The following is a 12,926-nucleotide window of genomic DNA, read 5'->3' on the forward strand; positions in this document are numbered from 1 at the left end:
TCAAATACCACTGCAGGCTAAAGACTGGCAAGGTTAAGTTAGTTGGTCCGGCATCTGTCATGGTTATAAATATAAAAAAAACATGAGACAGAAGAGCTGCTTTACCTTTAGTGCTTGTTCCTTAAAGTATTGCAGAGCATAAGCAAATATTTCAAGTGCTTTGACTTTCTTGCCATTTGCAGCTGTCAGGTCTGTTTCCAGACTGAGATTCTGGAGGAAGAAAACAATCACAAAGTATTAGAAGGAAGCAGGATGTCTAAATCTACTGCTCCATTTAAAGTAGAAAATTGTTTTGCTGATGCACCATGCTGGAGAAATATGACTCCAAGTAATTGCATCTTTTGCCTAATTTTCTCCTTGACAGAGGATTTCCCCATTCAGTTCTATCATGTTTATGGTCCAATCTTTTTACACTTCTTAGTTGTGGTTACAAAGAAATGTAAGTTTATCCCACTAGTCCTTGATGTTTATATGCACCTGCTGAAGTACTGGTTAAAAAAAGACCCCCATCACAACAGCCGTACCAATGGCTTGGAAGCCGCACTGTATAATCTCATGAAATCAGAGCTTATAAAGCTCAGTCTTTTCATCACTGTATAGCAGCAAGAAAATATCTTGGGAAGAAAACAGGCAACAAATCTATAGGAATTTACTATGACCTAAAGAAATGGAGACAATCATTTTGATAAAGAATCTGTTGGAAGCCCAAATGGCATCTTTGGAATGAAGGCAGAATTTCCCACATCGAGAAGGCCTGTTCTTTATTGACACACTCAGGAATGGAACTTATTATAACCTTCAAATATTTCTGCATTAGTTGAAAAGCAAAGACCTCAGAGTCAAGGTTTCCTAGCCTGACCCTGTGGATTCCCAGAGTTAGTGCACACAAGAAAACAATCTATGTAAAATGTGAAGTTTATTCAAATAGTATTCAGAAATAGTTTTACCTCTAGGCAGTACACCATTCTAAAATCATGCAGCAAAGAAAATAAGAAAATCTAGCTTAACTATCTAAAGCATTCAAAACCTGCACTAGATGACACAAAGTCCCAAAAATCAAAGGCCATAACTTGTGTTCTCTATGTCACTGTTCATTGCACTAGAAGGATATCATAGTCCAGGCCTTTAGCCTGTTAGAATCCAAGCTAGCTTTCCTTTCCCAGCTGTTAGTTCAATTATAGTTTTTGGGCAACCAGCATCAGGTGATGATGACTATCCCATTCTTGCTGGAACCCTCTAGAACAGGGGTAGTCAACCTGTGGTCCTCCAGATGTCCATGGACTACAATTCATGGAATGGGAGGGGGAATTGTAGTCTATGAACATGACCACAGATTGACTGCCCCTGCTCTAGAAAATGACTTAATCACTCCTGATTCTTCCCCTCCCATCCTGTGAGCCACAGGTTTTCACAATGAGCCAATTATCCCATTCCTACCTCTGGCACTGAGGAGGATAAGGACCATGTAGGCAGAGAGGCCCAATTAGCAATACCTGCCAGAAGGAATGCTACACATGAACCCTTGGGATTAACCCTCAGGACTGCTTTGCCTCACAACCTCATTTTCACTTTGATTTTAAGTTTTTTATAAAACTGAATTATCACAAAAGCTACATTCAAGTCCAGTAGCACCTCAGAGACCTGCAAGATTTTCAGGATATAAGCTTTCGAGAGTTAAAGCTCCCTGTGTCAGATAGGAGTTTGAATGGAAATCTCTGGATCCTTATAGCCTAGTCAAGTGTGCTGAAAAGAAGGAAAAGAGAGTGCAGAGGTATAATGCTTGATTAGATTTATTTATGTATTTATGAGATTTTTATACCACCCTCCAATAAGGCTCAGGGCGGTTCACAGAAAATACTGCAGGAGTAATACATTGATCAGAGGGGATATGCTTGGAGGCAGCAAATTAGTGTCTGTGGTGAAATAAAATCCTATATCTAACATATCTTATATCTAATTTACTAATATTAATTTGCTAATATTAGCATCATCTAATGCTGCTTTTCTGCTCCAGGGATTTCCACTCTGCTGTAACCAAGATGATTACAATGCTCATGGTACCTCTCTATCTTGAATTCCTTCTCCGCAGCACCACTCAGCTCTAGCTTTCTACTGCAGATCCACTGAAATGACTGTAAGATCTGATTGCCTGCACTACTTGGGCTTGGGAGATCCACAAAGAGAACTGTCCCATGACTTTTGGGACCACAGCATGGGGGAGGAGAAGCATGAAGGCATGACAAACAGGGGATTGTGGGGGAATTAAGGTATAGGAAAACAGCTCTAAGGGAAAACAGTTGGGCTTCCACAGCCTAAATCTAAATCAGCCAGTAGAAAACAGGAAGGTGGGATGACTGTTGCTTGTTCTTTAAAAAGCAATTCACAGCTTTCTTGATGTCACATTTACTTTGAACCTAAGTTTACTGTAGTGCTAGCAAAAAAACCTTGTAGTACCATTATGATGCTAAAATATTTAAGAAGACATGTAGTGTCATCCATGACTTACTCCAGTTGTGTGCAGCTTCATCTTAAACTTCTCAAAATATAACCAGTGCTTTGATTCATTAGGGTCTAAGTCATGGTAGAAGTCTCTGGCTGCATAACCAAAACTGTGAAACTTTCTTTCTGGTGTTAAGAGGATAGTTGTTGGTGTCTTCTGATTGGACACCCCAGGGTCTCCTCCTTCCCATCGCCTAAAAATACAAAGGAAGTCATTCTGAATCAGTGAAACTCAGACCTTGGCATATGTTAACAGATGTACATGTTCTGCCCATGTAGTTAAGTGAACAGAAGATCTGGACCTAGAGGGCCTGGGATCAAATCCACGATTCAGAACTCAGGACTGTCCCTGAACTGTGGCATCTCTTTTGCATAAGGTGACCAGATTGTCCCACTTTTGGAGGGACATCTAGGTTGACTCAGCCTTCCATCCTTCCGAGGTCGGTAAAATGAGTACCCAGCTTGCTGGGGGGTAAACGGTAATGACTGGGGAAGGCACTGGCAAACCACCCTGTATTGAGTCTGCCATGAAAACGCTAGAGGGCGTCACCCCAAGGGTCAGACACGACTCGGTGCTTGCACAGGGGATCCCTTTACCTTTACCTTTACCTATACCTATACATATACATATATATATTACAATACTATTTTTTGCATTCTATGAAAACGTTTCTTGCTCCATATAGAACACATTTTTAATCAAGAACCCCCCTGGTCAATGGTGTCCCGCTTTACCAATGTTAAAATCTGGTCACCTGACTTTTGCAAAGCAATGATGTTCATATGTAAAACAAGGTTTCTCTGACTGAGGAGATGAATCTGAGTGCACATGAGTGCAGGAGGTAGTAGTGCTATAAGTGTTTCATTCATAGTGAATAAACTTTAGAAATGGTGGCAAGGAACTTGAAGCCAAGCAGCATGCACAGAACGGCTTCTGTATCGGAAGGACTTCGTTCTTCCTGCTGTAGCTGCAAAACAGTATCACTGAGAGCCAGTTTGGTGGTTAAGAGCGGCAGCTTCTAATCTGGATAGCAGGGTTTGATTTCCTGCTCTTCCACATGCAGCCAGCCGGGTGACCTTAGGCTAGACACAACCCTGATAGTGCTGTTCTGACCAAGCCTTTTGGAGAAAGTGATATGGGGCATAGGGGGACTGCGGGAGAATTTGGAAAGATTGTCAAAAGATTGAAGTAGTTGCAATTTTGCCCCATTTCACCAAAGATATTGCACCTTTAATCATTTTTTCTGCAGCCTTTCCCTGACTCGTGGCATTAGCTTACTGGGGATCATGGAAGGTTTTGGGGAACCTTTAATTAGACTTAGAATTAGGCATGTGACTCTTTGGTACTCATGGAAACAAACTAGTAACCATGTCACCACTTCTACATGGGATTATTCAGACCGAACAGAAGCTATCGCTTGTTAAATCCTACGCACCAGCTGCACAATCAGGGAAAGAAGAAAGGTATTGTTTTGATTGGGGTTCCTTAATTACTGTAATTTTGACTCATTCATGGACTGTTATGCTAACAGAAAGTGCACTTAAGAGTTGAATAACTGTGACAGCCGTCTATTCTCTCCTAAACAGAAATCACATTAGTCCTCTTTTTGGAATGAATGCCTGTGAACCGCAGATCTCCCAGCAACACAATGTCTCACTGATAGTGTGGCTAAGATTTGGACACAACAAATAGGATGTTCCAGACCCTTGCGACTGGGACACAGCAAAGTATAAACATCTAAAGAAGCTCAGTGTTCGTTGTCAAAAGAAGTTTCTAGTCCTTGAGGCTTCCAGGATAGCCTTGGAAGCATACACTGAATGTCCCGTTAAATGTTATGAAGTACTCATGGCAGCTGAACAGGATTTTGGGGTGGAATTTCATAGTCTTCATTTTTTTCCTTCTTTGCCCAGGAGTGGGGGGGGGGCTGGTAAGGACTGGCAAGTTGTGGCCAAGACTGTTAAGATCCAGCCCCCCCCAAAAGGGTTAAGATCTGCATGGCTCCCTTTAACCTCCCCCCATGAGCTGTTATATGTCTGTGTGAACTGGGGGGGAGGGCTAGCTGCCCGCTGACTTGTATTGTTTTATGTGTGAGGGGTTTAATGTGACTTTACTTTGTAATTTGTTAGCCTCCCACAAATTGGTCAACGGGAGTGGAGGGACAGAATAAATAAATAAATATTTTATTTAAATAAAATAAATAAATAAATAAATATTATTTGTGTGTCCTCTCTGCACTTACCCCTTATACCATCCCAGCCTAGTATTGACTGTCCTAGAACATATTTTTAAAAGTACAATATAAATTAATCTCCTATTCCTTTCTAATGTCTATAAGAATTTTGCATCCTAATGGAATGGAGTTTTTTTTGGGTGACTCAAAAGGTCAGACCAGAATTAAAGAGATGAAATGAAAACAAAAAAGTTTTCTACTAAACATTAAGAAGAACCTCCTGATGGTTAGAGTAGGTCTTCAGTGGAACAGGCTCTTCTCCTTTGGAGGTTCTTAAGGAGAGGCTAGATGGCCATCTGGCAGCAATGCTGATTATATCACTCACTATGAATTTAGGCAGAAAGTGGGAGGGAGGGTAGGAAGGGATGAGCCAGAGCTCACCTCTTGTGGCCCCTTCTTACTAGGGTAGTGCCAATTGCCACTTTGGGGTCAGGAAAGAATTTTCTCCAGGCCAGCTTGCCTCATAGATCTGAAGTTGTTTTGCCTTCCTCTGGGCATAGAGCAGAGGTCACTGGGGGAATGGGCAGGAGGCAGCTGTGAATTTCCTGCACTAGGCAGGGGGTTGGATTAGGTGACCTTTGGGTACTCTTTCAGCTTTCTATGTTTCAATTCACCTCCCAATTATTCTCAATTCCATTTCTCCTTATCTAACTACATTGACCTCAGAGACCAAGCTTATCATCTGTACCCCACAGTAATGTGAGCACTGAACCCCCATCTGCTATCAAATTGTGTTGTCTTTCAGCAGCTGACACAAGCTATTAAATCCTTTTCCAGGACAGGAATTATTCCCTCCCAAGTAGTCTTGGCATATGTCTAGTTCCCCTTAAATTGCTGAACAAGAGAGAAGCCACAGCTGTAAGGACTCTGATTCTTCATCTCTTTCCACTGTCTGCAGGACTGACTCCTGGTGGAGAAGCTGAAGGGAGACTTTCAACCTAAATTAGAAACAGCACTTGCCCCTTTTTTACTGCAGGATACCTGTTGCCCAGGGCCCCACATTCCCAACTGCTGCTACAGTAGAATAGCCAAGCAATGGACAAAATGTTCAGAGAAGTCGTACAAATCTTCTCTGGATGTTTTTTAGGAGACTGAATGTGCATCTGTCAGGAACTGTTTAGTTCTGGCAAATTGGGCTTGTGCAATGGACTGGATTACATGACCCGAGAAATCCCCTCTAGCACTGTGATTTTGGCTGCCCCACAATTTCTTGTTTGCCTATTATCAGGACAGAATAAGCGGAACATTTGTCTGTTTAAGCCAGTTCGCTGATCTGTTGATATTTCTGGGGATGTAGTACTACTGAAAAGCAAACTTTTTAAAAACAGGATTGTCAGAAAACTGAGCATCTGGTAAGGATCAATATAAAGGGGGGCAAGGAAGCAGATGTTTTTGAAATTTAAATAGAACAAGGATACAGCACTGATATGTTTATGTTAATGTAAACATTCGCAAGAATAGTACAGATAGAAATGACATTTCTTGTGCTTTAAGAGTTGTAATTTATCATAAAAACCAACTCGAATTATGTATCTGTTGTCTTTAAAATACCCTCTGAATTACTAATCATCACAGATTGTATTTTATAGCCCTGCTTTGATTGCCTCCACCTCAGAGGATAGATGGGTGGCAACCACAGAAAGGGCTTGCTCAGTCATGGCACTACAATTTTCCCTAGGGAGATTCATCTGTCTCCCTCTATTGGTGTCTTTGGCGAGGGGGTGGACTTTGTTTCATTTGGCATAACGATTATTGACCCTCCTCCTGGTTCTTGTGTATATATGATTTTGAGCACAGTGACTGAGGAAGGTGGAGTTTGGGGAGGACGTGACATCACTGCCCAGTGACATTTTAGAAATTTCCCTATATTTTTCTGGTAAAGATCACAAAGAGATAAGGAAATCCACAGAGAATCATTGTAGAGTAGGGTTGTGTGCGGTGGCATCCAAAGCAGCTGTTCCAGGCTGACACAGCCAGCGGCACACCATGTGTGTGTGGAGAGGCACGGACGTTGACGTGCCAGTTGGCACACACACACTGGCGCAGAGCTCTGTGCCTGCATGTGTGCACCAACTGAGGCACTGGTGCCCATGCCTCCCCTCCCCCCACGATGTGGTGCTGTCTACATCAGCCTGGAACGGCTGCTTTGGACACTGCGGCACACATCCCTACTGTGGAAGCCTGTGGCCCTCAATTTCTAGTGAACAAGAGACTAGGGTGGAGGGCAAGAACTTAACCATAGCAGGTGTGCAAATAGCAAGCCTAGGCTCATTAACATATTATCTTCAAACTTCCTTTCTACAGAAGTGGAAGGAAAGTGAATAGATGTGTAAACATCCAAGAATACATTCCTAAACTTCCTGGATACATAACCATTAGTTGATTGAACAGCATATGAAAATTCCCCTGAAACTCCAAGTTCATAAGTGTACCCTATAAACTATTTGCCATTGCTTTAGTGATTCTGGATATAAACCCTGAATGGCTTTATCAGGGGTAGTCAAACTGCGGCCCTCCAGATGTTCATGGACTACAATTCCCATTTGCCCCTGCCAGCAAATGCTATTGTGATGCTCCCACAATATCAACAGACTGGATGCTCCCACGCAGCAGAAACCAGGGTGTCCCCCACACACACACCCCCCATGAGGATTAGCCCTACAGGATAGCTAGATTGTATTTTATGTGTTTTTGGGGAGGGGCACCAATCCATAGGTAGTCGAGCCCCCCCCCCTTCACTGCTGTCAGTGTCCGTGTGGAAAAGACCAGGCAGCTCTTTTAAGAATGGGGCTACGAGGTTTTCCGAGGGCTCTTTCTCCCAGCGCCTTCTTGGTGGTGGTGCCATGAGAGGCTGCTGCCCTGGTTGGCAAAGGACATTCGACCTCCGTAATGGTTGGTTTTAGTGTTTGTTTGGTGTAAATGATAGTATTCAAATTCTTCTTCCAGAGCACTTCATAACTGAACTGTGACATATGTTTGTCACATGAACATCCGACTGTGTGTTACTGGTCTACTTTGCCTGGTTTTGAGAGGCAACAGCTCTCCAGGTCCCCCAAGTTGGATGACAAAATACCTCACCAAGGACTCTTGAGGTTTATCATTGTCTACTAGCCATTGTGACTGAAGGGAACCTCCACATTCAGAGGCAGTAAACCTCTGAATAGCAGTGTCAGGGGAAGGCCTCTGCTTCTATTCCCCATTATTGTCTCTCCAGAGGAACTGGATGGCCACTGGATGGTCACAAGATGATGGACAAGATGGACTACTGCTTTGAATACAACAGGACACTTCTTATGTTCTAAACTTTTCCTATCATGGCTCTAGCTCTGTGGGATGGGCTCTCTTAAGAGGAGAAAGGGGCCTCCTCAGAGATCCTCAAAAAGCATGGCTGGGGTCAGAATGTCACACATCTTTTATTTTGGGGTGGGGGAGATTTGAAGTTTGCTATTTTATTTTTGGTATTAACTGAAAATGTTCTTAATCATTACTGTAAACTGCCTTGAACCACAAGGAAAGGTGAGATATATATGTTTCAATAGATAAATAAAATCTTCTCTTTGTCACTCACCTCAAGGCATGCTAAGTTGCACACAGATCTAGTCAATGATATTGCACTGTCTCCAGTAACCACTGCTCACAACTTGATTAATTTTGTACACTGACTGACTGACTGAACACTGACTAACTGACTGAAAATTACTGCAGTGCTACAAATGGTGATGCTAAAGACACCCCAATCACCATGCACATAAGGCTGCATTGCTGGTCTGTACCTCATGACATGAATGCATTCTGGTTCTTTGGTGAAGCTGTAAGCGTAGCCACTGGAAGTTGTCCCAAAATCAATAGCCACAACAACAAGAAACGATTGTTCCTCTGCATCATTTGCATCTGAGTCCTTCTGTTAAAATAATAGAAGTAAAACATTTATGTGATGTCATACAGAAAATGTAGCATTTACTGATAATTTTACATTAAAGTACTTCACTATTAGTCAGCACCAGCATAATGAAATCAGCAATTCCTGTTAGACAGAAAGAAGTTCAGTGCTGTTATAATTACACCCCCAAAATCAATTAATTCAGTTATCACAATTGTTAACGTATAATTACATTCCCTTGAACACAATTGTTTCACACAATTCCTGAATGTCACCAGAACTTGCATGTTAATAGGGATGGGAAAACAGTGGCATTTAATTCAAACTGATATTCAATCTTCACAATTTTGTTGCTAATCAGATGAGTGAGAACACCACCCATATTCTTGTCTTGTAACTCCTGTGATCTGCATTGTGCAAGGACTAATATTCCAGAAAAAGTGGGCAGTTTTTGAAATGTCTTTGTATCCAATACCAACTGAATTACAACAGGTGATCAGCATGTAACCCTAGTTTCCTTAGCATGAGCTTGAGCTCTGTGAAATTAGGCAACAGTAGTATAAGAAGAAGATCTGGGTATAATATACCACTTTTCTCTGCCTTAAGGAGTCTCAAAGCAGTTTATAATTGCCTTTACCTTCCTCTCCCCACAATAGTCATCTAGTGAGGTACATGGGGCTGAGAGAATTCTGAAAGAACTATGACTGGCCCAAGGTCACCCAGCACACATCATGTGGAAAAGTGGGGAATCCAATCTAGTTCTAATCCCTCGAGTCTGCCACTATATTACATAGTGAACTTTAGCTTCTATATAAGACAGAATTTTTAAATCAACATTTTTTTAATCAGTTGAAGTGCCTATTTTAAATGTCACCATATAGTCAGATAAACTAAATTATACCCCTTCACCCAAAGCAGGATTTTTACCCTTGGTTAATCACCACTGCATGCACTCCACACTGCTTCAATTCAGTTATTGAATATTATCCTTTAACAATATTTATAGTGCGTCTGAAATGGTGCCAAACTGGGAATCCTTCTGCATTCCTCTAGGACAGTGGTCCCCAACCTTTTTATCACCAGGGACCACTCAACGCTTGACAATTTTACTGAGGCCCGGTGGGGGGGGGTAGTTCACTCCTCTACTCTTAATCACTGCCCTAACGCTCTCTGATCGTTATGGTAATGTTTAAACATCCCTTCAAAATAAGACACAGACATGCCACAACAATGAACATAGGGAACATTTTATTTTCATGGACATTTTAACTCATGACAATGACAAATCAATGGGAACCTTGAGCTTGTTTCTCTGCAACGAGATAGTCCCATTTGGGAGTGATGGGAGACAATGACACCCAATGTGTGTTGTAAAGGGCCGGGGGGGATGAAGTAAAGGGCTGGGGGGGGGGAGAAGGCGTCCTTCGCGGCCCACCTCCAATTAGTCGATGGACCACATGTGGTCCACGGACCACAGGTTGGGGATCGCTACTCTAGGAGACTATTCTAAAGAACAGCTTCCCCAACCAAGAACAAGAATAGCATTTCCAAGAGAGAGCCCTGAGAGGATCCAAGTTGCCACTCATACCAGGAGAGATGGTCCTTCAGCAAAAGACACAGCAAACCAAATAAAACAGTCATGGAAGTCATCTGAACATGTATAGAATTCACTCTTCACCATAGGCAGGGAGAAAATAATACCAGTCACATGTAGGATGTACTTACTTACCACAATATGTGATGGAGACAATGGTGTTATTCCAGGGTCTCCCAGACTTCTGGCTGGAGAAGCATAGGCAGATGTTGGAGCTCCATCTGAAAGAAAATGGAAGTATTTAACAGCATAATCCTTGGGAAGGCTGAAAGCACTCATGGAGCCAAGTGACCTTTGAATCGGCATATGTTTGACATATGCCAGCGTAAGGGCCAGTTACAATCCGGCAGGCCTTCTGTGTCACTCCGGCACTCTTAGGCGCTGGCAAAGGCTCATGGCAGACAGCTGTAGGTGCAACCAAGACATAGGCAACAGCATAGTTGTGGGTGGTTTGGAGGCATGGCCAGAAGTCATTAGCTCCCTGAGCTTTTTCAGCCTGAGAACGTCCCACTGGAAGGCATAAAGTTGTGAGAATAAAAAGGGTTGTGAGCATAAAACATAGAAAATGACATAAGCCCCTTGGGGCCTCCACAGGAGAGAAAGATGCCCTTCCCCAAGGGCTCAGGGCAGTTTACAGCATATCATATATTCATATATCATATCATAAAACAATAATTAAAACATTTAAACCATTTAAAATAGTTGAATTTACATTAAAAGCAATCAGAGCTCATTGCCTCCTCTCCGACAGGATGGGGGTGCTTTGATGGTAACACTGAGTAGGCATGCAGATGTTATTCTTTGTTTATTTTATTCATTTATTTTTGAGATTTCTAGCTCACACTTCTCCAAATGGTCTTTGGATAGGGAACAACAATAGAGTACAAGTTACATATAATTTACTAAGAAATCTGAATAAAATTCTAACATTTGCCTAAAAATTGATATCACTTGCTCTTACTATTCCACTTCATTCTAGGTAGGACATACCAACAGGAAACAGGTCGGAAGAGGTATCAGAGGTGCCCATTCGATGATAACCCCTCCCCCAATGAGGGGGTGCCCATTCGATGATAACCCCTCCCCCAAAGTGGAGGTAGTCAGGGGGCCCAGATGAATAGTTAAGTTGCTGCCTGACCTCAACCAAATAATATTATAATAAATGCCTGGTAGAAGAGTGCTGTTTTGCAGACCCTATGGAACATCGAGAGCTCCATAAGGGCCGTGTTTCTGCCAGCAGCTCATTCCACCAGGCAGAAGCCAGGGTTGAAAAGGCCATGGCTCTAGTCAATGCCAGGTGCACCTCTTTAGGGTCTGGAATCATCAGCAGGTTAGAGTCTGATGCCCTCAGAACCTTCTGTAGGGAGGCCAACTCATGGGCGGTCTTTAGAAGCTTCAACCATAGGCTGGTGGAACAGCCTAACTTGCAGATCCTGCAGAATCCACCAAATTTGTCTGCTGGAAAAAGACTAGTACTGCTGTACTCAGTGACCAGCTGCCGTGGCAAGATTGCTCTGCTTGTCATGTAAATATTCCACTGGGAAGAAAACAGGTTACAAATAAAGGATCATTGTACAACCATATTTGGTTGCAATAAGGAAATGAAGTTGCTACTAAAGTCAGTTATAATTTAGAAATGACATATAAACTTGGTGATAAAATATTTGTCTTATGATATATATCCCAACTGGAATAGATTCCATTTGACCAGCCTTAAAAGGCAGATAGTATATGCCAATAAGTCACAAAGTTCAAGACAAATGGCAGCACAGATTCAAGCCCTTGAGTCTTGCCACTGCAAATCTCAACTGGGTACATACAGGGAACACCCATATCCCTTCCTCAATACAATGCCAAGAAAAGATGTGCCCAAGTGATAGTGTAAATGCAGATGTGCATGCATATGGACATCTTTTATCTTCTGCAGGTTTCTTTCTTAATGCATTTCCTTATGAAATGCCAAACCCGATTTTACATTTTTTTCAATTTGCCATTGCCAAAGTGAGCTGAAAAATCTGCTTTGTTCCAACTTTGGACATGTGGTTAAGTGTTTCTAAGCAAACACATGTGGAAGGCAAAAGGAGGGTTTGGGGTGCTTATATCCGTTAGACTATGATTCTCTCAAGCAGAGTATGTGAAATGTGTGCAAAGGTTTTATTGCTTTTAGGGACAAGGTGAACTGAATCAGCCATGACAGTCGCAAAAGCCCTGAGCCCAAATAGTGACTGATGTCCTGACAGCAAGACACTGGGAACAGCTTCTTCTCTTCTAGTATGGTTGTCTGTCATGCAGAACTGGAGTCCCGTTCGCTGACGTTGGGGACTGAGGAGTTCTTGATTCCCCAAGTTCTTACTCAGGGGAGGTGGGCCTCAAAGGCTCCTTGATACTTTTGAACAGTGAAGTTTTGTATGTGTGGGACTGTGTGTATAAATATATATAACCAATCCTTTCAACAGATTTTCCAGTTGATCTAAATTCCAACTAGCTGGTAACCATACAGATTTACATTAACTGAAATGTCTCCCAAATTTATTGAAACCCAACTCAGATACTAAATTCAGCATAACAAACCTTACACTAAATTACTGTCTCTTATATCCTGTGAGAATTTGCTATGTTCAGTACTTTAATACAATTACTAGGAAACAGATAATTTCATTTGCACACCTCTGCCTCCTCTCAAGACTTATAAAGAAACAAATAGAACGTTCTTAATAATGTC

General features: G+C 42.2%; 1 protein-coding gene across 1 annotated transcript in view; it reads right to left on the reverse strand.

Moving 5' to 3' along the window:
• The window catches only part of HSPA12A (heat shock protein family A (Hsp70) member 12A), a 58,820-nt gene that overhangs the window by 33,468 nt on the left and 12,426 nt on the right, over positions 1–12,926 (reverse strand). The window contains exons 2-5 of the mRNA XM_077349878.1: positions 10,340–10,425; positions 8,504–8,631; positions 2,507–2,693; positions 106–210 (exon numbers count right to left, since the gene is read on the reverse strand). Of these exons, the coding sequence (XP_077205993.1) occupies positions 106–210; positions 2,507–2,693; positions 8,504–8,631; positions 10,340–10,425 (506 nt within the window). The remainder of the gene's footprint in view (positions 1–105; positions 211–2,506; positions 2,694–8,503; positions 8,632–10,339; positions 10,426–12,926) is intronic.

This window comes from Paroedura picta, chromosome 8 (genome assembly GCF_049243985.1).
Source record: "Paroedura picta isolate Pp20150507F chromosome 8, Ppicta_v3.0, whole genome shotgun sequence".
Lineage (NCBI taxonomy): Eukaryota > Metazoa > Chordata > Lepidosauria > Squamata > Gekkonidae > Paroedura > Paroedura picta.